At 34.5% G+C, this 24,704-nt stretch overlaps 1 protein-coding gene across 4 annotated transcripts in view; it reads right to left on the bottom strand.

The window, feature by feature from the left end:
- CDH8 (cadherin 8) overlaps positions 1–24,704 on the bottom strand; it is a 129,481-nt gene that overhangs the window by 37,318 nt on the left and 67,459 nt on the right. For 2 of the 4 annotated variants that reach the window (XM_062586923.1, XM_062586924.1), the window contains exons 5-7: positions 22,150–22,337; positions 19,146–19,399; positions 12,617–12,753 (exon numbers count right to left, since the gene is read on the bottom strand). In XM_062586923.1, coding sequence (XP_062442907.1) covers positions 12,617–12,753; positions 19,146–19,399; positions 22,150–22,337 — 579 coding nt within the window. Of the gene's footprint in view, positions 1–4,554; positions 4,566–10,882; positions 10,909–12,612; positions 12,754–19,145; positions 19,400–22,149; positions 22,338–24,704 lie in introns of all 4 variants that reach the window. The other 2 variants (XM_062586925.1, XM_062586926.1) reach the window with 2 other exon arrangements.

The following is a 24,704-nucleotide window of genomic DNA, read 5'->3' as shown; positions in this document are numbered from 1 at the left end:
GTTACTGTGAACCTGAAATGTTCTTTATCTTGAAGTTTAACTATAGAAATCATATGCTGCAGCAAATGCTGTGTTCACGTATTTGAAGTGTTGCATAATGACCTGATTCAAGAGAGCCTGAGTACCTGAAAATGACACTGAAATTGTAAGGGAAAGACATTGCAAAATGACAACATTTTTGTTAAAAATAACAGACCACAAGCTATTTCTGAGTTAGGGTAAAATCTAAGCAGACAAACTTAAAAAAACCCCAAACAATATTGAAGTATGGTATTAAACATTAAACAAACAGTATTAAAGTATGAACATTTAGATCAAAAAAAATCTTAAATGTTTAAAGGACGAGAAAATACTGAGAGTTGTAGAATTACTATAAAATAATATAAACATATCAGTGCATAGCAGAAAAACTTCTATACAAGTTGCTAAGACAATAAACTCAAAATTAATGTTCCATTTATATTTATTCCAGTACACTGGAATATATTAGAGAAGTACATTTTGCAGAAAATGTATATATGTGCATATGTGTAGGAGGGAGGAAAAAAAAAAAAAAAGATGTGAAACATTTCTCAAGTTTGTCACTTAAGTCATTCTTTAGGAGAAAAATAATAAGGGAGATGAAAAGTATTGTCTCCTCTCAGCAGATCCTTCTGTTTATTCTATTAGGGTCTCCAGATGTAAGGTGAACAAGTCAAGAACAAACTTATGTTACAGTCTATATTTATTTCCTCACTGATAGGTTGTCAGAAGTTTAACCAAAGACTTGCTCAAAATTTTCCGCCTCCTTCATTTTTGCCCATTTTTCTGTATCTCATCACCACAAAAAAATGCCAGACTTTTGCAAAATGCACACTTCAACAGGTCTGGATAAATCAGGGGGAACCAGGCCTGACCTGGTTAACCAGGTGTGATACAAGGAGTGTATTTAGATTGGATACTCTGGGAGGAGGATGTGGAGAAGGGGAAACTGAGGACAGACTATGTTTTAAAGTCACTGACTTCAAAGCTGAATTTGTAGTTTAAAAGTTTCCAAAGTGCAGCACCTCCATCTGTTAGGAGGTGACTAAGACCATCTACCTTCCTTCGATGAATACATAAGATCTATGGCTTAGCATGGAAGGCAGGTTATACTTTAATTTTGCTGCTAATAAAAAAAGAAAAAAAGAAAGCAAAATTTCAGTGACAGATGAACAATCTGTGCCAGAAAATGTTAAATAAAGCCATATTCTTTAGGTCTCATTCAGATAAAGTCTTTACGCACTACTGTTTTCATTTATCATTTAGTTTTACTTAGTGCATGTCAGACAAGGATTGTTGAATATAGACCAGAACTAATATGAAATAGGGGTTAGCTGCCTAAAGTTTGCCAGAAAATGAAAAGGCTGGCAGAAAGACCAAATAGCTTTTCTTCACCAGCGGCAAACCACCAAACCCTGCACTGACTTCTTTGCTTGCCATTGTAGTAGCAAAGTGGTGTAAACAGACGATGTTTGTACGTACTTTCACTTCAAGGCCTGATTCAGATCCTCCTGAAGTTAATTAGATCACTCCTACTCGGCAAGTTTTATCTAGTTCTTGTCTTTAATATCACATTATCTATTTCCTACCTTTTAAATAATTTAAAATTTAAAAATGAAATGCAATTTAAATTATTAAAGCCAGAACCTGTTAAATTTAAAGGATCAATACTGATTTGTAAAACTTGATTAGCAAACTATAGATATATATATTTTCTAAAAATTAAATCAGTGTATTTCCTTCATACAGACACAATACACATTGATGGAATTGGCTCCTCTTTTGCATATCTGATGGTAGAATGTAATTTGACATTCAAATGCAACCTCTGTCATTTTTCATACCATTAAGCTATGCAGTTACTCAGTAGCCTAACAAATAGTTATTCTGTAATTACCTCTGATCCTCTGTGAATTGAAAGATCCATTTACAAAACTGGGAAATGTTTGTAATTTTTTTCAGAAGTATCATGCTCTCCTTGGTGTATATGCATGATAATAATCTTGTCTGAATGCATGGAGATAGATCAAAAGGGCTTGAGAAGGTAAAACTAGATTGGAAAAGCAAAGCATCTTCTCAAACATAGTTTATGGCTGTGAAGAGGATATTTTCTACCATTACCCTGGTTAGAAGAGAAAATCAAAAGACACTAATCTGTTAAATGTAGCCATGCAGGGTAAGAGGAAAAATTATTTCCTGACAACAAGGTACTAGCTTGTTGTCACTACAGTGAGCTCTAATTTTGTCCCTAAGGGAGCAGAGGATAGTGAAACTAATTCATGTCCACCTTAAAGCTGGAGGGAATTGCCAAGTCTAGGCCAAAAAAAAGAAAGAAAAAGCCCACACTCATAGGTTGCTGTTTATTTTAAAATGCTTTGCATGTTGATCATCCTTTAACAAAAATTAATTCTTTTATATTTTGAAAAAATCTGCTTCAGTGTCACCACTTCCTATTCATTTTCACAGACTCCAAAAAGAAAATGCTAGAAGATACACTAGCAACTAGACATACTAGATGACACAGGAGTGTTCACTACATGTAACGTACATCCTGCCGAAGACAGTGGTTAGACTGCATGGGACATGCACTAGTGAAGAGAAGGGAGGATACTAAAGAAGAGGGAGCAAAGGGATGGGATGAGGCTTGAAAACAGATTTAAAAGGGGCAGCCTAATCAGAAACTGCAGCACCTTTTCAATATTTAAGCAGCAATTATGGGTACTTGTCTCTTGTCAGAAGCCCTGGATGCAAAAAGTATGTCCTTAGAGACTGTTCTTCTGCATATCTAATTTTGACCACAGTGAGCTTTATATTCATAGTGACACATAATCAAGATATATGTGACACATCAATATGAGTAAACAAACACATAACTCTAAATAAATTATTAGTATAGCTGCTTGAGCAGGTTGTACTGCAACCTCCTATAGTTGTGTCAGCTTTATGACAATGGAAATGATGCTGTTTTCATCACGGGTCTTAAATAAATTCTTCAGCAAAAAAATGTGTGTTGCTAATACCCTTCCACCCACGTATCTATCCAGAGACCAAGCTGAAACAAATGCTGGCAGAAAACAACCCGTATTTCTTATACAGTATTGAGTTATTGAGCCTTATTTTTGTCTAATGATGAGGCAAGTCAGGCTAGAGTATGCAGTTATGTCACCTTCAGTAAACTAACTGCATGAAGTGGTGAGCTGTTATTAGTGAAAAAATTACAAACATGATTTAAGTATCAGCAGCCATTTGTCGACTTGCATACTACAAAGAAAAACAAGACAGAAATACAGTTATTGATTTTTCCAAAATCAATGCAAATAAAAGAAATACTGTTCATTTAACGTGAAAAAAATTATACCTAACTTAAAGAGTAAGTAATAGCAAATCTATCAGCAACTGTAACCTCTGGAAGCATCTGCAGCTAGGAAGGGCTCTTCTGCAGACCCATCATGCTACCAACAGGCAAAGTCTACTAAAAGCTGTTGAGAAAAGTTTTTCCACTTCCTTGTGGCAGTTGCTGATAAGAACGAAAAAAAAGAGTTAGAAAAACACAGAACCACAGAAAACAGCCATATTTCTGCTACCTTTATTATCTGGATTAACATCATTAACAGTGGGACAGAAATGCTACTAGATCATTACTTCTTGTAGATCACAGCACTACAAACCTAGTGAGGCAATGGGTAACGCATTAATCACTGTGAGGAAGTAACTGGTTTTCATTTCTAAATATGATGTTGAAAAAAATTCCAGAAAATAATGTGATGCCATTACATGTCTGAAAAATATCTGGCTCAAAATAGAAGCCACTGAATGGTCAGGAAGTAAACTGAATAGAAGTTTAAGACACAACAAACATTGTGTCTTGAACACCAAGGGAGTTGCACTAGTGAACTGAAGCATGACAGTCAGGAATCTGGCCCACACTCTAGAGCAATTACACTGTTAATATGTTAATACATCAAGCATATTAAAATGTTATAAAATATTGACTCAATATAAGCAATATCCTATTAGTTTTGAAATTTTATAGTGACTAGCAGCAATAACAAGCAGATTGATTGAGGACAAGGTATCTGGAATATTTTGTATTTTTTATTTTAAATTATTTCTTGACTGAAGTAAAATAATTAACTGCTCATAAGAAACCTCCATCTTCTTAGGGCTAGACAAAATATTGAAATGTTTTAATACAGCTTTTTTGTTAAATCAGAATTTATTACAAAAGATTATTTAAATTTCTTCATTTTTAAAGCTCATATTTCTTTCTGAGACTGATTTTCTTAACAGTGCTGTTGTATAGATTTTAGATTTCCTTCATGGCTAAGGAAAATTTCTAGATCTGCTGCATTTGAATTAGAGTCTAAAAGTTTAGCATCGAACAGTCCTACCTAGGAGCTTAAAGGAGTAAGAAAAACAAAACCAAACCCCACTCCCTAGCATATCAGTATGTACCTTTAATAAATCTTTCCCCTCTATCTTTCACCTTGAAAATACTGTCATTCGATGCTATCCAACAACTTTACCAGAAACTCAAAAGCATGCTACTCTGAGTCTCTATGCTAGAAATAATTATGCTTAGAAATGTGCTTTCAGTCAACTACAATCATATTAAGTTACAAACCTCTACTCTGACCTACACTTACGCTTCAGCCTTATAGAAAAAAATGCTGGAGATTTTGCACAGAGTCATATTCTGCTTAGAAATAATAAGCCTACAGATGAATATTATCCAATATTTTTGAAGTGAATCATATTTTCTTCAGAAATTCTAATTCAAATGTTTGAAGTGCAGATGACCAGTTATTAGTTGCTCAGCTTAGCAACGCACTCGCTTTGCTAATATAGTATGTATACTGTTAATTTAAACATTCCTTCAGTTTTCTCAAAGTAAGTGACAAAGATACATCATGTAAATTAGTCAAATACATTTTCACTAATGACCCTTTCATTCCTTACTTGAATCCTTGTCTGTTTTGTAACCCAGAAAACCTTATTCTCTTCTAAAACACTGTCTAGTTTCCTAACCATTTGCAGTGTAAGCTTTGAACAGTATTGTCAAATTCCACCATCTTTTCTGAAATCCACATTTGGAAATCTAGAGCTAAAGATGTCTACTCTGGCTTTATAGTGCTCTGAAACCAGAGATAAGAGAAGTTAGACTACCGATGCAAACCTCTCTCTTTTTCTTTGCCATAATTATGTTTATTATCTCCTCTGGTGAATTTCTCTGACGTATTTGTTTTCAGTTAGTTGCTCAGATCCTTTTCATATTCATGCTTCTCTTTCAGATTTTTCCTCTGAAATCTGAGGTTACCAACTTCTATTCAGCTTTTCATACCTGAATTTTTATGCTAGCTCCTAAACTATTGAGGTAATTTTATACAGAGTTCATTTCATAAGCACACTCCTTTCGCATTAATATTTTCTCATGATATGGTCACTCCCACGCTATCATGCATGTGGATGACATCTCTTGCCATTCATGAGCTGTGAAAAACAATAATGGGGAAGTTTGTGATATGTCTGAACGCACTTTAACAGCTGGGAGCTGCAAAGTAGCTGTGTGTGATCCACCAGCTCTCCACGGACCAATGGCAAATGCTCTATGATCCATTAGAACCTTTGCAGTTCCTTCCGTATAACCCCCTATTTATGTGAAAATGAATGAAAATTACCTTACTAAATTCTGCTAGTGCAAAAATGATGGATTATCTAGTTTAAGTTCCACTAAGCCAGTGAAAAAAGGGTCAAGCGAAAAAGTTTAATACTCCGCAGCTTCTCTTGTTTAAATCTCCATAAAGGCTTATTTCCTTCTCTTTTTAAGACTTCACTTAATTTTACTCAGCCCTAAATTAAAGGTAATTATATGATGCACCAAAGAAGCTCTAAACTATTAGAATTATTGCTAATAATGCCTATAGTCATTTTACAGTAAAAGGCTAAATAAAATTAAATAAATGAATATTATTCAGCAAAGGTATTCATGGCACTAAACGGTACATCATAGCTGAATGCTTATTCTGAAGAGTAATTATGTCTCTCTTCCATTTTAATTAATGTCCTTGTATATTTTAAAATAATATACAAAATAGATAACTTCAGTAGAGCATGTGCTGGATGATGATTCAATTATTGTATTTAGATCCTTGGTAAACCATAAAGAGTCTTTCTGGCTTTATGCCCTTTCCCATTAGGTGATAAAATTGCCTCATACTTCTTCATTTCTAAGGAATGCAGTTGGTATGGGTAATTACCTTTGTCAGATATAGCCCATAGCTTTGTCCTTGAGATTCCTACACTCTATGCCTGGAAAATATTTATTGTGGTCAGCTCACCATTTTCATTTCAAGATCTTGTCTATATTTTCATCTACTACTTTGACTAATGATTCACCAGAATTTCTACTAGTTGTGGCAGTTCTGGTACTTTGCCAAGCTTTTACTTACTTATTTATTTTCCTTTGGCTTAACTAGACACTGGCACAAGCTTTTTGCTTGGCAAGTGAAGCTGAATTTCAGGAATCAATTGATGAAGTAGTCAATCAAAATCAATAGCTCCATGACTGTACTTCTCAGAGAATAAGGCAACAGAAATTCCATTAAAAACTCTGAATTCTCTTCAGAGATTTAAAACTTGGCTAAAAGCATTGCTCCAGGCTAAAAGAAATACCCTCTTCCATGCAATCCAGTACCGGCCTAGGAATCTCTTTGCTGACTGATCTGTTGCCTAGAGGAATGGACACTCTCATGTCTGTGATGCACAGCGAGTCCAAAAAGGGACAAGAGTTCTGGAAAAGCCTCCCTGTAACCTGTTCCAACAAAGGAACAGATTCATACTTCACCTCTACATAACCCAGGAAGTCTGAAAAGGCTTGAGTCTATATTAAATTTAAAAGAACCTGTCTGTACTTAAATATGCTAATGGTAGTGTAGCTCACAAGCCCTAACTGAGATTTGACTTGAAAGCTGCTCTGTGAGGAATCCAGTGCAATACATGGTCATAAGAAGGGCAAGAGGAAAACGTAAATCTTGAGTAGCCACTCAGTGCTATGTCAGGTAAAAGAAAGCTTGGGCACTTTAAAGGGATCATCATTTAATTGACTTCAAAGTTTATGAGTCGTGGTTTTCAGCATTGGTTTGTGGTGTTCTTCACAAATCTCACAAAGCTGCAAACTGGAATATTTTTAGAAGCTTTTCTTGTTGAAATCCATGATATCATTCAATGAATTTTTACAATGTAATACACTTTCTTGAGAAAAGGATTACCTCACTTTTGTTAAGAGAATTCCGGATAGACATTGTTAATAATGAATGGGTGCATTATAATGTACTATTTTTTTTTAAAGAATTCACTAGAATCTTATATGTCAAGTAGACCACAGCTACAGCTTATGAAAGATGAGTATGCAAATGCCAGCATATTCATATTTAAGTTAGAGGAATGATATGCAGTTAAATTATGTGACAAATATACTTCTTTCTTCCTAAGTTATAACTGTTTCTCTGACATAAGTCTTTACTTTGGTTTCAAACTACATTAATTCTCCATTTATTATTACTCTTATTATATCAATAACCAGCAATGACTGAAATATAGGGCATTTCCTTAGTATTAATGAGACACATTATGAGGATGCTGAGGAAATATCTCCAGTGTGGCTGTTATTCCATAATAGAAATAGACGATCATGGAGCTGGAGGTAGAAAGACGGTAAGAGTTTAATTGTTACATGGCTTCTAGAGGTATGACCCTCCAAGAGCTTGAATAACCAGACTGAATTCTGTTCAGAATCTGTGCAATCTGCAGCAAAAATGTTCTGATAAACAAACTGTGGCTAACTGATTTTCTTTTAGAGGCTGAGTAGCATTGACAATACGACTCCTAAGTACTGCAAAACCTGTCCAGGAAACTGAGAGAATACTGAGGAGGTTAGCCCAGGCTGAACTCCGCTCTGCTTCACCGCTCAGCAAAATTGCTAACCAGTTAACACAAGCATGTCAATGTGAACAGTAGTTACAGCTGTAATTGCACATTATACAAAATAAAAAATGCGTTTGTCTGTTCAGAAGAAAAGGCTCACATATGACTATCAGGTTTTTCTGATTTACAGAACGTCAGAAAATTCCATTTTGAAAAGATAGCAAGAACCAAAGATGTGATGAGCCTTTGTGCACACACAAAAAGATGCACCAAAAGAAATGTCAGTAAGTTAATCATTCATTTTTATTACACCACAATTCAGCCTCCTGGAGAATACATATATGCCCTCAAATTCTTTTCCTTTTTAGGGCTTGGCTCCAGAGAGCCCAAACATATGAACAGCATAATCAACCCTGACTTTCACAGCAAGGCAATATCCACCCCCATTTTCTCAAGCATCTAGTTAAAATAAACCTTCCAAGCTTTGCATATAGTTTAAAGCTTTTTAGACCTCCATCATATAGGTCTTCACTATTCAAAAAAACAATGAGATATCTGATTAGTCCAGTATTTAAAGTCCAGAGCCAGAAAAAAAAAAATCACCTCTTATAATCCACAGACCAAAAGGCATGTTTTCAGGAAAAGGTCATTTGGCCAAAAAGCCTGTGTCCTCTTGGTTGTAATCACCAGATATTCCTGCTCCTGACTCACTCATCAGAGTAAACTTGGATACATGGGAACATGGACAGAAAATTTAAGAATCGATTCACAGGGATAATAACTTTCAATATTCTTCTTGCCATGTGAGTTAATACATGAATTTCTTCTGTGCATCCTAAGCCTGTGTTTCACAGCGGTCTTTCAGAGAGATCAACAACATTCTTTGTAATATTCTCTTAAAAAATTGTAGGATATAGTTACAACACAGTAAAGTCACTACATGATCAGGCAGGAAAAAAACTGAACTACAAAGAAACAAAAATTAATTTGAATATATAACAAAAATGTCTAAGAAACACACTAGGAAAAAATGCCATGCAAAAGGAATGGAAGGTGATCATTTAACAGTAGGAGTTGGGAAGGTCAAAGCTCCATAAGGAACTTATAATTTTTCACTAAATTCATGGAAAACATAAAGCTAAATCTAAAACACTGAAAATTTCACACAAATATCACCTATACCATGTTAATTGCTTTCAGCCCAGTCTTTTTCACCGATAGCTCTCTGCATTGTTTTATCTTCAGCAGCTTAAAAAAAGATCCAAATTGATGAAGTATTTGAGGAACCTTCCGTAGGGGGGATGAAACCAGTATGCTGTGTAGTTAGCGTTATTTCAGACAAGAGGTATACAAATATATGCAACCTGTCTACATATTTTCAGAACCAGAGCAAGAAGGCAATACAACAAGCTAGGCAACTCTCTGAGGGACAGCGAGTCAAGGCCAGTCTAGCCACCCAGGAAGGTGATGAAGATCTGCGATGATTCATAAAGTGAGAAGCAACAACTGGAAACTGCTTTACAGATGCTGGCCACAGTCTGCTGGTGATGGGAAAGTGAAAGGAGGGAAACACCAGCCTCTAAAATATCTCACTTTGCACATGTCCCAAAATATGATGGTAATACTATTTGTGACAAATACTATGATTTTTTTTGAATTAGAACTAGATGGATGCTTGCCTATGATTAGGAAATTTTCTTCTCAAGAAAGAAAAGAAAGGTCTTTTGCCTGTTAAGGACATGCAGGAAAGAGTCGCAGTCACCACTAGCTCATGCTTTCATGTTTCTCCTAATTTTGCTGGACTTGAAAGGGTTAGCTCCACCTTTTGGGGCACTCAGAAAAAATGAAAAGTAGTAGCATGTTTAATATTATCCATGTACATTCCAAAGCAGATTGCCTTCAAAAAAATCAGCCAGCCTGAATCTAAATATCTTCATTCTCAAGCAAGGTGGAAATGCACAAGTTATGCTCAGTTCAGCCTGACCAATCTAGTCCTGGAAAATTACAACCAAAGTAGTTGAGGTTAGAATAGCTTTGTCATTGTGCCAGTAGAAAACTGCCAGAAATGATTTGTGCTTAATGTATAATCTCAGGTGCAGGTAACTTACCAATATAGAGCATTTTGAAACAGTGTTGATGAGTGGCAAAACTTTATGGTTATCTGTTTACAAAAATGTTCATAAAGGAGGGTACATTCAAGATCTGCAATGCTGGGAATGAAGAACAAAAAGCTGTATCATGGCCTGTTATTAGTAAGCAAGTGTAATGGCAATGAAATGGGCTGATGATCATCCCATATGAATAGAGGGCAAGCCCTCAACAGAGCCTGGGAAGCAGATAGGCAAGAAAGAGAAAATATCCCTTTACTGTTCATCTCCGTCTCACATTCTGCTTGTATGAATGATGCTAACATGTTTATTTTATGTGAGAGATCAGCAGTCCATTAATATTATCTCAGAAAAGCATAGTGATGACAGTTTGTGTTTTCATTTGCTGCTTGCATCTGAGGTTCACTGCTTCCAACAGATTTCTGTTATTTTGTAACAGAGATCTTGCTTATTACTACGCTGAAACAAAATCTAAAAATACCCATTTTACCCTATTTGACAATTTTCTTAACACATTTTGTTTCTTCATTAGGAGTTTTAAAGATAATTTCTCTCAAATAAGCAAATATAGTACTTTATGAAATTCAGTTTTCGTTTTATATGTCAAATAAATTGAGAATGCTAAAAACCATTAGCAGGAACCCAAAAGCTTAGAAAAAGATTGGTGCTATTATTTTCATAGCCAGTCAATTAATAGTGATAGCTGCTGAGGCTCCCATGAAGTCTAATGAGAAGGCTGCTTCTTAAAAAATTCTGACATAAAATTACGTTTTTAAAATTTCAAGAAGAAACAGGCAGACTTGAGTCTGATGTGGCCTATAAAAGTGTACTTCTGCTAGCTTTGCTCTGGTATGCACTCAAATAAGTGACACCAAAACAGTCAATTGGAGGAGTTTCTAGAAAAAAATCTTATTTTTGTCTTTTTAGACTTTCTGGAGGAAACAAAATATATAATTACTTCCCATTATGTCTTACTATTTTAACACCTGAAGTTCTGGATCACAAACTTAATGATATCCCTTTTCATCCTTTTCATGTTATTGGTAAAGTTCATGATATTGATGTCTTGAGGAAATTGGAAGGGAGATTTTTATACTTTCCTCCGTTAGTTTAATTATTAACTCACTTAATACTATCCTGGGCAAAAAATGCACTATGAAACCAGAGCTTGCTTGCTCTTCTTATGTAGTTTGATTCCTTCTGTCAGGCTGGCTGTCATGCCAATAGAAAGTATTCTTGCTAATTTATCAAAGATTCCTCCTAGATTTAATAGTAAATAACAGGGCAAGCATTACTGGCAATGACATACAAAAATTATTACAGTAGGTCATAGAAATATGTTTATATATATGTATTACAGTGGCTGTAAGTAGAGGGCTTAGTTTATACTCAGTTCTATCTTCGTCATTTATGCATGCATTGCAGCTACCCCTCAGAGATTCCTAATGCGTGTGTTCTTAAATCCAAGTACCAGGGAAAAATATTAAGCAACAAAAATGAGCCAAGTAAGTGTTCCTTACTCTCCCATTCATCGACATGTTCAAAACTAGTGTTATGAAACTCAGTACTAAAAGTTCTATATCGTAATACTACATATTTGAAAAGCTACTCTGCAGAAAGAGCAAGTGTTAATACACTACTTTCTGTACACAAGAATTAGCAGTACTGCTCCTCAAGCTTTGAAGACAAATATTCTAACAACTGAAGACAAATATTCTTATAACAACAGGCAGAATGCACTTATGAAAATTATGCACATACATTGATTGCAGAATAGATACTTTAGCAGAAGTATTTTCTTAGTTTATGTTTTCTTAGTTTATGTTTCAATTAAGAAAAATACAATGGAAAACCACAATTTCTTCATTAAGGGGTGAGTACTTTCTCATGCTCTTGTTTTTTTGCTGCAATATGTTTTTGTCAAAGAAAACAAGAACCTGCCACCACCCTATTCAGCCCCTGTTCTAAATTAATTTTAGCTGGTTAAAATCTAAGATCCGTATCCGCAGACAGGGTGTCTCTCCTAGCTCCCAGTAACTTAGGTGTGCAGATCAGTCACACATCTAAATAGTTCTGTAGATCCCAATAATCCCTGTTCTTGTCTATAGCTGCATACGAGTTAATTTCTTCATGTGTATCAAATGAGACTGCCTTCATGCCATACTGCCCATGTGTTTAATCATTTATGGGACCGAAACAAAAGAACATTCAGCATTAAGAACTTCTGCACTTGGCCTACAATTTACTTCCACAATAGCAAAGTTTTACCCCTTTCCCATTGTAACTGTCAAGCTTTTTTCCCATTTACCCTGTATTTCCTGTACAAATGTACTCTTGTATCTCTTCAAATTCTATACTACTTTATTTACTGAAAAAATGTGGTTTTCAAGAAGAAATATAGAAAGAATTTCAGCAGAAACAATACTTTTCTTTCAAAAGATTTGTCATTTAAAAATCCAGTATGTTTTACTTTCTACTGAGTAGCATACAGTTTCCACAGTGCACACTGTAAAAATTAGTTATAAAACTAACAGAACTAGCAGTAAGTATACACAAACACTTACTAGTTTCAGTAGCTACAATAGTTATGTTGTGCCATGTATTTGTTTCTCTGTCGAGTGGTGTTGCCAAAGTTATTTTCCCATCTTCTGCGTTAATGTTGAACTGTCTCTCAAGGTCAGTATGCCGATCAATGGAAAACCTACAAAACAGACATCTCTGTAATCTACCTTAAGAAGCTTGTGTGATCCACACAATCATCAGACAATTTGTGTAACCCTCTGAGAACTGCAGTTTTAAAGCCAAATGGATTGGGAAGCTCAATAGCATGATGATTTATACGAAAAAATGACAAACTGAGTCTAAAAAAGCTTAATAATTATCGTCCAAGGAATAATTAGCTGTATAACCAGTATGAAGGTCATAAACTGCCCCCAGGTTCACTGCGTAACATCTCTGAAAAATGCTGCTGATCAAGAGTTAATTACACAATCCATCACATTTATTAGACAGTTTATATGACATTTCACAGTAACTGCTGATAATTTCAATAGTAACATATTAAGCATACAAAAATGGTGGGCTTAATGGTTATTTTAAAAAGGACTGAATAACATTATTTTACTAATAAATTTCAGATTAATGAAGCGTAGACTAATAAACAAACACATTATTTGGTTATGTTTCAAGCACCTCCATGGGAAAAAAGACAGTTAATGAATCACCACTTACCTGTAAAATACTTCAAAACACAGAAGGATTGACTATTTTATGGATTGACATCACTGATTCTGAACAAAACAACTTTCATCTGACAGGTAGTCAGAGTTTGCAAATGAGAATATCCAGGTAAATTATGCAGCCTAAACAGAGCTAGTTTGACAACACGAAAGAGTTGCACTACATTGCTTCAATGGTGCATTAAGCAGGATGAAGATTTAAAGCTCAGAACAGGATCTCCAGGAAAGCTTTTATATTTGTCCATTTTCAGAGAGTTACTTTATTAATGTAATATTTGTAAAAGAAAATAAATCGTGAATTGAGGCCTTCCAATTTTTTGACAGGAAAGGGTACAAAATAAGAGAGTTTATCACTAAACTATTGATTAGGTTCAAGAAAAATTGGCTTCAAGGAGTCTTACTGAATCCTAATTGTGGATTTATATAAGAGCCTTTTAAGGCCTTTGTGTCTGGCATTACAGAACCTAACAGCAAGGACTAACAATTTTTTTCACCTGTTCTGAATTATATCTAGCCATAACAGGGAGAATAGGATACAGTGTCAGACCGGATTACATTATATTGTGGTCAGAAAAGTGACTTAAAGTAACAGTTTCTCATGACACTTCCATATTTTGCAAATAGGCTGCTAAATTCAGTGATAAAAGAGCACAAACATATTTTGCTACAATCACAAGGACATGGTTATTTGAAAATCAGTCAGTTCATTCTGCTTCATGCTTTATCGTAAGACATTTCCAAAAAAAAAGTTCAGATTCTGAAGCTCCTTTTTATGTTACAATGACTCTATAAAAAGCAGAGTAAACATATGCTGATTAGCCTCAACTCACTCCAGCATAACACCATCTCAACAGATGCAGCATTGGGATCTGATTTCAAAGGTTAGTGTTATACTATTCATCTTTTTTCATTTCAGTGTCAGATATTTTGTTCATACTTAGAATAAGAGATAGGTTGCATTTAGATTACTTGTGCAATACCTTCAGTAAGACACAACTCACTTTCAAAAAATAGTTCAAACAGAAGGTGTATTAGGTAAGTTATGAAAATCTTACAATTTAAATGCTTAAAGACTGTATTTATTGTTAAAGATGAAGGTTAGCATAGTCACATTGCTAAGATACTTAGCAACTAACAAATTTAAGAGTGAAAACACCTTTATTTCCTAGATATTTAAGTTTTCTTCTTTTAAACTCTGAGTGGAGCTAGTTTTACGCAACTAAGTATCAGTAGTAGTAAAAAGAGTACCATTAAAAATCTGAAGTCAAATTTCAAATATTTATGCCTAAAGCTAGGCACATACTTCTATATTTGGACATTTAAGAAAACTGATTTTCTAGTGAGCTCAATATACTCAGTTCTCAATGGTTTAATAGGAACTGTACTGCACTCAGCATTTCTGAAAATCAGGTCACTTGTATGGAAAAATAAAGCTGCAGGTGCCTAACTTTAGGCAATCCCATTTGAAAATGTATTTTAACCTTCTTTTACTGTCTCCTTAGTTCCCATTAAAGTTTTATAAGGTAATTACTACTAGTAAAGTTAGTGGAAAAATATCTTACATCCTTTCATAGGTCTAAGATTTCACTCAAGAAAATAAGACAAAAAGTGATCAAAAGACCTTTTTAAAGATCCCAGTACTTAAAATTAACCAATCTTTTAATGTATTAGTTCATATCTGTTTGAAGTTTAAGTAAGGATACAGAAATGACTATCAAACCTCTGATATCAAACTTTCATAAAATTCTTACAGTCTACAACTAAATAAAATATGAAATGCTTATATAGTATTTAATGCTTAGTAGACCTGGGCTTGACATGAATTCCACGGAGATAAGAGAATTTTTCCCTAGAGGATCAATCTCCCTACCAGCCTCCTTCCATCGATGGTGACCCCCCCCCCAGGTCTGAATGGGGGAAACCTGCCACAGTGAAGCTCACATCCCCCACTGAAGGACAGTGATTTTATTGGAGGGCAGAAACAGTATAGGAAGTTTGTTACTCACACTTTTTGCTATGCATTTAGATCGAGCATTATCCAAGATAATTTACTGCAAATAGATAGCCAGTGGTTATAAAATAACAACAGAAATATTTAAAAAGTACTACTGGAATTAATATTCTTTTACGATAATAGATAAAGATCTTACAAGCCTAATTACTGTAAGCCAGACTGCATCACCCTCACTGAACTACAGCAGAACATTTCAACTTGCTCAGCTCTCTTGGTCCCTTTCTCTAGAGAAATATATGCCATAAGAAGTGAGCTTGGAACACTGATGTACATCTCTAAAACAATCAGGATACAATTGGATGAACTACTGAACAGGTTTAAAATTGTTAGCAAAATACGTAAATCTTTCCATCATCAGGGTTAAAAGTCAGCCAGTTCCTTAAGTAATCTGCAATGCAGAATAGCAAATAAAGAATTTTTGCTGCTTATCAAAAAAAACCACTGCATTTTGAAAGACATATATCTGTACTCACTTAAGAACTGATATGAAGAGAGAGTTCACTTTCATTGTAAAAAAAGGATAACAAAGACATAATTCAGCTAGATTTCTCATTATCACGTACCATTCAGAGACAGTAGTCCTTTTGTTATCCAAAATTATGGATAAACATCAGCAATAAGAAAAGCACCATTCCACATATTCCTCCTTTAGCCTCATCCATCTAAAATTGTCTACGTTTTAAAGATCATTGGCTGATAAGTAAATTTCAGAACAAAAAACCTTTGCTCAAACCCTGTATTTGACATGAGCTATTGCTTAATATCCTCATTAGGGCATTTCCTTAAGATGGGAACATTCAGAACCAGACCGGTAACCCATCTATGTACCTGCTCGTACACCTCTGATTGGTTTATGCATTTTCGATGAACTGATGGAAAGGTCAGATGATGTGTTTTGTCTTTTCCAAGCAAGTGTTAAAAAGAGATTACTGCTGTATTTGGTAGAAATTAGATTTTTTTTTTTCTTTTTGTAGGAAAGATAATATAGGAGAAGAGTCTGTTCTGTCCAGGCTCTTCTCTATATTAGTTTCTCTAAACTCTTTTTTTCTTGTCCTGTGACTCAATTATCAGCATAATTCCAGGTTCAGAGACATCCATATACTATATCTCATTTATTAGTTTACTGAGCCTGAGTGCATAAGGCTCTAACATGCAGCACATGCAGTACTGGTAGCAGGTAAAGTGATTCCTATTTTCATTTGCATTGTTAGGATTTTTGTAACCAATGTACACAAAAGCTGTGACAATCAAAATATTTAGAATAGGTATCTATTGAAAAAATAATTTCCTTGAAATGCAATTATCTGTTCCTTCTTAAAATGTATTTTAAAGAAAAAATAAGGTAAAAAAAAAAAAAAAAAAAAAAAGACCAGGCAGGATTAAAACACTCCATTATTTTTAGAACTGAATATTTTCATCTGCCTTTCAAGTTTAAAAATTTTTTTTATATTTTTAAAAGTGCATTATAGATCATATACCCATAATTTACATTTTACATCATATATGTGACATAATGACAGAATAAACATTTGAAAAGGCACACCTGAAACATTCTAATTAAACAAAACAATGTCCAGAATTTTTTTTTTGTCAGAGAACCTGCCACTTTCAAATTTTTTCTGATCTAGAAAGAAAGTAACTGCGTTTCTGCTTTCTGTTTATCTCTGATGAATATTCCCATTAGTGTAATGGTAGAATTGATAATTTGAAAACTCATTTTTACCTTAAAATATTTTTATGCAAAAATGCAAAAAAAAAAGGCATTTTGGAGCTTTTCAAAGTGATCCTACATAGAGTCAAATTTATGTGTGTAAACAAGAAAATCATCTGTATTTTTCTCAATTTGTTATCAAGCCAATATCTTGAAAAAATTCAAAGATAAGCCTTATAATGTTCTGAATAATATTTTAAAGGAAATAAATTATACTATTTAGTACGACCTTTTTGTTTTAATGTAATTAGTTTTGCCCCATCTTGTTCCATGTAGATCAATCTTCCTTTTATGACTTGATAGAACACTCACATTCTACTTCAGTTTTCACATTAAATATTTTTGCTTCTAAAAATTTGAAATTGGCAAGTACAATGACGCAAAAATGGAGAAGACGTAAAGATTTTACTCTCTCAATTTGGGAGCTTAGAATGAAGGAGCTCAATTTTAGGGCTCAGATAGGATGATAGCTGGCCTAAGTTTCAGACTAGGAGTTTGAGGCAGGACTAGTAAGGAACAAAGAGAAAGACCAGCACAAGAGCCAAGGTATGACCGAAGCGGAGTTGAGGCCGGATTGAGGCAAGGAACAAAAGGGACACAGTCAAGAGGCAGGGGAAAAAGGACACACAAAGTTAGGCAAGAAGAGAATAGAATAGGGCAGACACAAGGAACTTCAGTGAGGTTGAAGAAAAAATGATTATTAGCTGGGGTAGACAGAAGAAAGCCATCTTGCTGTCATCAGTGCTCATCTTACCATGCCTTTTAGAAGACCCTGTCTTCGGAGTGGTTGTGCAAGACCTCTTTCACAGACTCAATGGACAGCAGTAATAAAATTAAGGGTGGAACTAGAGCTTAAATCATGATAAGTCAAACTGGGTGCATTCAGTGTCATCCTTTTTTTTCTGTTTATTTAATAATATTTTAACCTAGGGAACTATTCCATACAGAATATGCCATTAATTTGCCATTTCTCTGATCAGGACATGATCATATTTGATCTTCCTGAGAGCTTTTCTGGTAAGAAAATACAACGGGTGCCTGTTAACATTGGCTGGGCTGTGAGTAGTAGCAGTAAGTCTATACTAACCAATTACTGAAGTGATAGTTACTACTGAACTTAGCTGGATTCAAAAGAATGACTTAGAAATTATAGACTCCATGTACTCCATCTGCATATACAAGTTCTAATATTTCCAAACACTTCAGAAATTCTGAATTTCTAATTCTGAAGATCATAAAATGTGACATGCAACACACAGTCCTATACAAAGGATTACAGTCTGGCTCTGTCCTAAAATAATGTAAACAATAGTGATTAGAAAATGGGCTTAAGTGATAGATTACAAAAGCTAGTATCATCCTTACAATGCTGATGACTGCTTGAGGAGCTTAAATACTATACTAATATGACTGGTAATGTACAATGGCAATTACTGTTAAATGGATTCTCTCCAAAGATACCTTTACTATAAGTTTGATTTTTTGATGTTTGTTTTCATAATGCTTTTAGCTGGCAGTACCATACACAGTAAAATATGTTTTGGGAACAGTCGGGTCATATCATATCAGCTGTTAACAAAGTGGGGGAAGATCTGTGCTCATCAAAACGAGATGGAAAACACACTGATCTGCTAAAACTCGAATAACAGATTTGGTTCAATTCAAGCTAGATCAAACGGGAAAATAGTGTAAATAGAAGATGCAAAAGCCATATGGGCATAATAATCTTTGTTTTCCTAGTATAAAACCAAGGACAAGTTTAGCCAAAGGAATAAAAAAACATGGTTTTACACTCTTAAAACTACATGGAACAAACTCAGGATTGTTAGTGTGGAAACTAGCAGATTATTTAAAATAAATGCAGAAATAAACATTGATGATCCAACTTTGTCAAACTTCTTATGCCCTATTTCTTATTTTTTTGCATTATTACCGTTTCATAAGATTACTGATGTGGCAAGGACTAGCTCTGTGATTATGAAAATGATCTCATAAAACAAAGAAATCCTATACAAGGATTTTTATAGAAGCAACGCAGAGTGATAATAAACTCATACATATAATGTACGGAAAATATGCCAGTAATTTGCCAGCAATTTTTTAAATGATTAACTTTAAAGCAGCACTACCTTATAGGACTGGAAGACACATCAGGGTCATGAGCAGTCACCTGACCAATCACAGAGTTAATGGCAGCATTTTCATGCACTTCCAGTAGATAAGTAGGTGATGAAAAGACTGGTGGCTCATCAGCATCCTCTACTACAATTTTTACTGTTGCTGTATCCTTGAATGGTCCTCCACTGATGAAGCGAGGATCAATATGAACGTTGGCTGCTTCTACCTTCAGAGTATAGGATTTCTTGGTCTCAAAGTCCAGTGGCTGTTAAGAATGACAAAGATAAATGTCTTTTACTAATGGCCACAGAGCAAGAACAAAGGAATATAATGCTGATGGATGAACATTATGTGCATTTAAGCACATCCAGTGAGTTTTAATGCAATCTCTTCCCACTTCCAGAAATTCAATCTGTAAATTTTGTAGGTATATATTGATATCCGTTTATTATCCAGCCTTAGAGAAACCAGAACTCTTTGCTTTATTTTCTTGCTTTTCGCAAGAAATTTATAAAAATATTTGCTCATGATGGACACCATTACAATTTCCTATCAGATAAATAGTATCAATTCATTGGTGATGACATGACCTGCATATTAATTATGCACTTAACCACTGCTCTGTTAGCTGGAGATGAGAAAAAGATACATATATACCAGCTCTATAAAGAGTAGATGTTTTATTATTTCCAGAACAGTGTGAGAAATGTAAAGAATTAGCAATTTTTATTTGTTGGACATAAGAGACATTATGTGGAAAAAATTAGAACTAATCATATAACAAAGTACTTCAATATTATTGCACTTCAGATAACTCTGCATTTTTGTTTATAGGGGTAAATGAGGTAAATATCTCTCAGGAATTTCTTACAACTGCAGCAATTCCTATTTCTGTATCTTATCTTTGCTTTCAGAAAGAAAAACATGAATGCAATTACTTTTTTCCACCAATATACATATCATGTCACCTTTGTTTTCACTACTTTACAGCTTCATATTAAAACATAAAAGATGAAAACACAGTGGATTTAAAAGAATGAACAACAGAATAAAACCCAAATCCATGACATTTTCAAATATTAGAATTTTTCATTATAGAAGACTCAAGTTTGTGACTTGAAGCACATGAGTATATTCACAATATAATTCTCTTGTGCCTCACAATGATTCACATTTCAAAGATGCAAATTGCCAAGCTTTGGAAAGATATTAAGATTTGCATTACAATGTCCCAGGGATAAAAAGAAAAGACATAGAAACTGAATCTGCAATGCAAATACCAGCTAGAACACAAATAGGAATTACAAAACTCTTTCAAGAAGTCTGTCAATGATTTCAATATGTATACTTCCAAATTTTGTTGATTTTTTCAGGTATAAATCAAGATCTAATGGGACTTGCTCTTTCTCACAAATTCTAGTAAACATGAGAAAACCTTGCTTCTTTAGCAGCTCTTAAATTAGCAAAGCTTTTGTAATTATGAATGGTGATTTATAAATCAGCATATTCACAATTTGCTAATCAAAAATGATACCTCCTATATCATTTTTACAAGTGCTTTTCATATGCCTCACAAAAATGGCAGCACCCCAATAGAACTAGTCATGCTTAATCAGAGTATCATATTGAAAATTTACTCTACATTGTCTAAAACCCAGGAATTTATGCTGGAGAAAATATACTGGTGAACTGTGCCCTACAAACATCATTTATTGCAGGAGAACAAAAATGATTATTGCTGTCAAAATGAATATATGAAACAACATTATACTGGAGACTGAGTTATAAAATATGGGCAAGGGAACAGGGGCGAAAGGCTAATTGCTTTAGTTTACAGAGGAGGTCACAGCATGCAATGAATAAAACTAAAGAACATCAGGGGCTTATATCGTATTTTCCTCTTTAGGAAAAACAAATCTATACACTGATAAATACATCATTTTATTTTACTTCTACAGTGCTGACCTACTCACTGAGAAACAGAAAATACAAACTTTTGACAGGTATTCTTGTCCAACCTCTTTAATCACAGGTATAAGTTGAATAGGAACAACCTGTGCTCACTGGGTTCTTTTTTCACTAGAATATCATGTTACCATATTTATAGCTGTGTATTCCTAAAGAATCTTTCAGAGTGCACTATACTACATATTTAAAACTCTCTATAACATACTGTTGTAACTCGCATTCATGTTCCTTTTTGGTCCCCACAAAATAATGCAAATTAAGTTTGTAATTAATGTTTCATTGACTTTACCGTCCAAATCTTGTTCTAGAAGCTCTGTCTGCCCCCCACTTTTCTATACCCAGGTGACCCTTCTGTTGCATACGTGCAAATAACTAACCTTGCATACATCAAGACTGTACAAACACCGAAAAGGCAACCAAGTTGTAAGCTCCCTGAGGGCCTGAATTTGCCACTTCTACTCATTTGAAATGGTACGGATGTTCCTGATAAGGGTGATGGAAATCACTATTCATCAAGCAAGGAGCGTTCAACATGCAAAAAGGAGGAAAATTTAGTCTCTCACACATCAGGTAATTTAAATAATAAGCTATGAAAATGCTCCCCCCACCCCCGCTTTCTCACTCTGAACAATATTTGACCACCTATACAGCAAGCCAATTAATAGAGAAAACGCGTTTGATGAATAGTCAGCCAAGGTTTTACAGAAGTTTATACCACCAACAGAGCAAAATCCAATCCACTCTTTCCCCTTCTGACTCAAGGGGGCAAGAACTGTATGATTTGAGCATGTGAAGCAGTGGCTGGGCTCAGGAAGCGCAGACAAGATGACTAATGCATTCCCTGGACAGAAAATACTTAGGGAGTCTCCTAAACGGCAATTTTGAGAGGCATGGCTAATACACCTCCAGTGCTATAAATTCACTTACTTGGCACCACACTCATAGATAAAAGAATCTTTTGAAATCCAGCATGTTCTCACAGCACACAGTCTGCTTGGGCAGTTCTATGAACAGTAAATAAACACTTTTTATACAGATAGCATTTACCTTTCTCACTCTAATAATGCCGTCCTGAGTTTGGATATCTGTAGTAATTTCAAATATATCCATTCCATCTCCTTCAATAATATCATAGGATGACTTAGCATTTTCTCCAATATCCAGGTCATTTGCTTTCACCCTTCCTATCGGTTCACCAAGAGCAACATCTTCCATTACTGAGAAGTGATACAGACCTTACAAATAAGAGGAAAAGACTATACATTACATTCGACTCCAGTTTCTCCTGTGTTTTCTCCATTTGTTTGTACTTCTCTAAAGCAAACTCTTCAAATGTGCAACCGATACAAACCACGTTTACACAAGCTATCTACTGAAAACAGCAAAATGTGGTACATGGGAATACCCAGTAGACTATGTGAATGTTCTTTTCTGTTACACTGTTAAGCTGTCTCCTACTTGCAGGGATGGTCACTGCTGCCAAACATAAAATACTAAGCTACTTTCAACAAAGAAAATATGCAAAGTGTAATTCACTGCAAGACACTGTGAACTTACCTTTTTATTTACAGATTTGCAGTCTATTTTTGATAAAATCCAGTTATGAAACTTTGGCTTTTACCTGCAGCGAATCATCAGGTATTTAAAACATGCCTTTTATAACTTCAGATCTTTACTGTTCTTTTAACTGTAATCCTTGCCTGGACAGAATCTAACTGGTTTGGGGTTTAGTTTTGTCTTTTAGCCCCTCTCATTCCCCTTCTGTGGTAAGAAACTAATTAAGAAAAATTTGAGAAAACTCCCACAATTTATATCTTAAAGGAAGCAATAATTTTTCATAGTAATCATTACTGTATTTACTGTTTTGTTGTCTAACCATACAACAAACCATCCACTTGGAAGTACTATTCAAATCCTCAGAATTTTTGTTTTTTGTAATACTTGCTTCATAACTTAAAACCTAAGATGTGTCAAAAATCTATTTAGAAATTTCAATATCTACCTGATGATTAGGTAAGCAGTTTATTAAGAAAAAAAAAATGTTATTCTACCTCTCAGTCCTTAGGAATATCTGAAAAACAGAAGATGTATATGCTTTACATCAATAATCCTTTATAGTGTGCCTATGTTTATTACCTCTTGCTAATTTGTGCATATTGAAGCTACAGATAATAGTTGAGCTAAGCAACTGCAGTAGTATTTAGTAGTTAAAGGAGTCAAAAAAGAATTAAAGCTTAGCAGATGAGACTGTTATAAAATGATATAAATATTCTTTGATAAAGGTTCTGGGCTTGTTGCTTTTCTTCATGGTTCTTCTAAGACAATATGTGATTTTCACTGTAATATATAGCCAGTATTTTTCTAAAAACAAAATGTTCTGAAGCTGCTGCTGTAACTATTTGCAGGCTGATTCACTGGCCATTCACTAGTTGAAAGTATGAAGTAAGGAAAGTATGAGGAATTTCTAAATACATACATTAGACATATAGATAGTCTGCCCCAAAATGAAGTACGTTCTTTGAAAGACGTTTTTCCTCTTCATTATACAGCCAAGATTCTGTACAGAAGTTACTCTTTTTTGACTGTATTAACTTCTATGTTTCTAGTTTTATTTCATAAAGTGACATTTCCATGGAACACAAAATGTAACAGCAGTTTTACTTATAATTTACATTTTTTTTCTCTTTAATGTATCCAGGCTAAATTATTAGAGATAATTTGGAGATCATCAAGATTCCTCAAGGATACGCATAATGGCTCACAAACAATGAGCAGCCAAAGCAATCAAATGTCTCAGGAGACTAAATTATGGGTTCATAATTTATACTGCTGTCCACACTTTGTGGTTTGTCTCTCCAGACACACTTGATTGCATTTTTAGATTGGTATTTTTCCCTCAGATTTATTAAGATAGTTTACAAAATACTGTAATGATGCAGCTGACTCTCCTAAAAATTGCTCTTGAGAATTATGAATTGGCTTGTCAAGATGTCATAGTTCAGAGCTGACCAAAAATCTGAATCAAGCATCTTTAAAAAACTCAGTTTTCACAGTCATGCACAGTTCTTTTCAATATAATCCTATCGTAAACTGTTGGGTTAAAAACTTCAATGACTTACAAAATACCTCTAAAATGATTTCAGAGAGATCACAGAAGTAGTGAAAGTTCATCTCTTTCATTTATAAAACCCAGGAGGCTAACTCTCTTTGAAATCTAACCATAAATATACATTTCTGTCCTGCCTGGAAACAATAAACTGATAAAATACACTGCTTTCTGATTTCATTACAATTTATTGTGAAAGTAGCATGTATTACATCTTATGAATTTCTATTTCTTCTGGTTAGGCTCTATTGTAACTTTGCTCCTTTCTTATTTTCCTTTCTAAGTAAGTGCAAACTGTGCTTTAAAAAATGTGTAAAAATGCTAAAGACTAGCGCAACTATTGTTTAAAATCATGATTAACGCGTTATGTAAAGCAGCGTGCTATGAACACTTGTTTCTGAAATGCAGAATTTGTAACAGTATCCAGTTACAATATTTACTATGGCACAGTCTCATGAAACACAGTATAGAGATAGTGGATATTTATATTACATGC

This window comes from Rhea pennata, chromosome 13, assembly GCF_028389875.1.
Source record: "Rhea pennata isolate bPtePen1 chromosome 13, bPtePen1.pri, whole genome shotgun sequence".
Taxonomy (NCBI): Eukaryota; Metazoa; Chordata; class Aves; order Rheiformes; family Rheidae; genus Rhea; species Rhea pennata.
The sequence above is the reverse complement of the archived record's forward strand: the minus strand, read 5'-3'. Positions and strand labels throughout refer to the sequence as shown.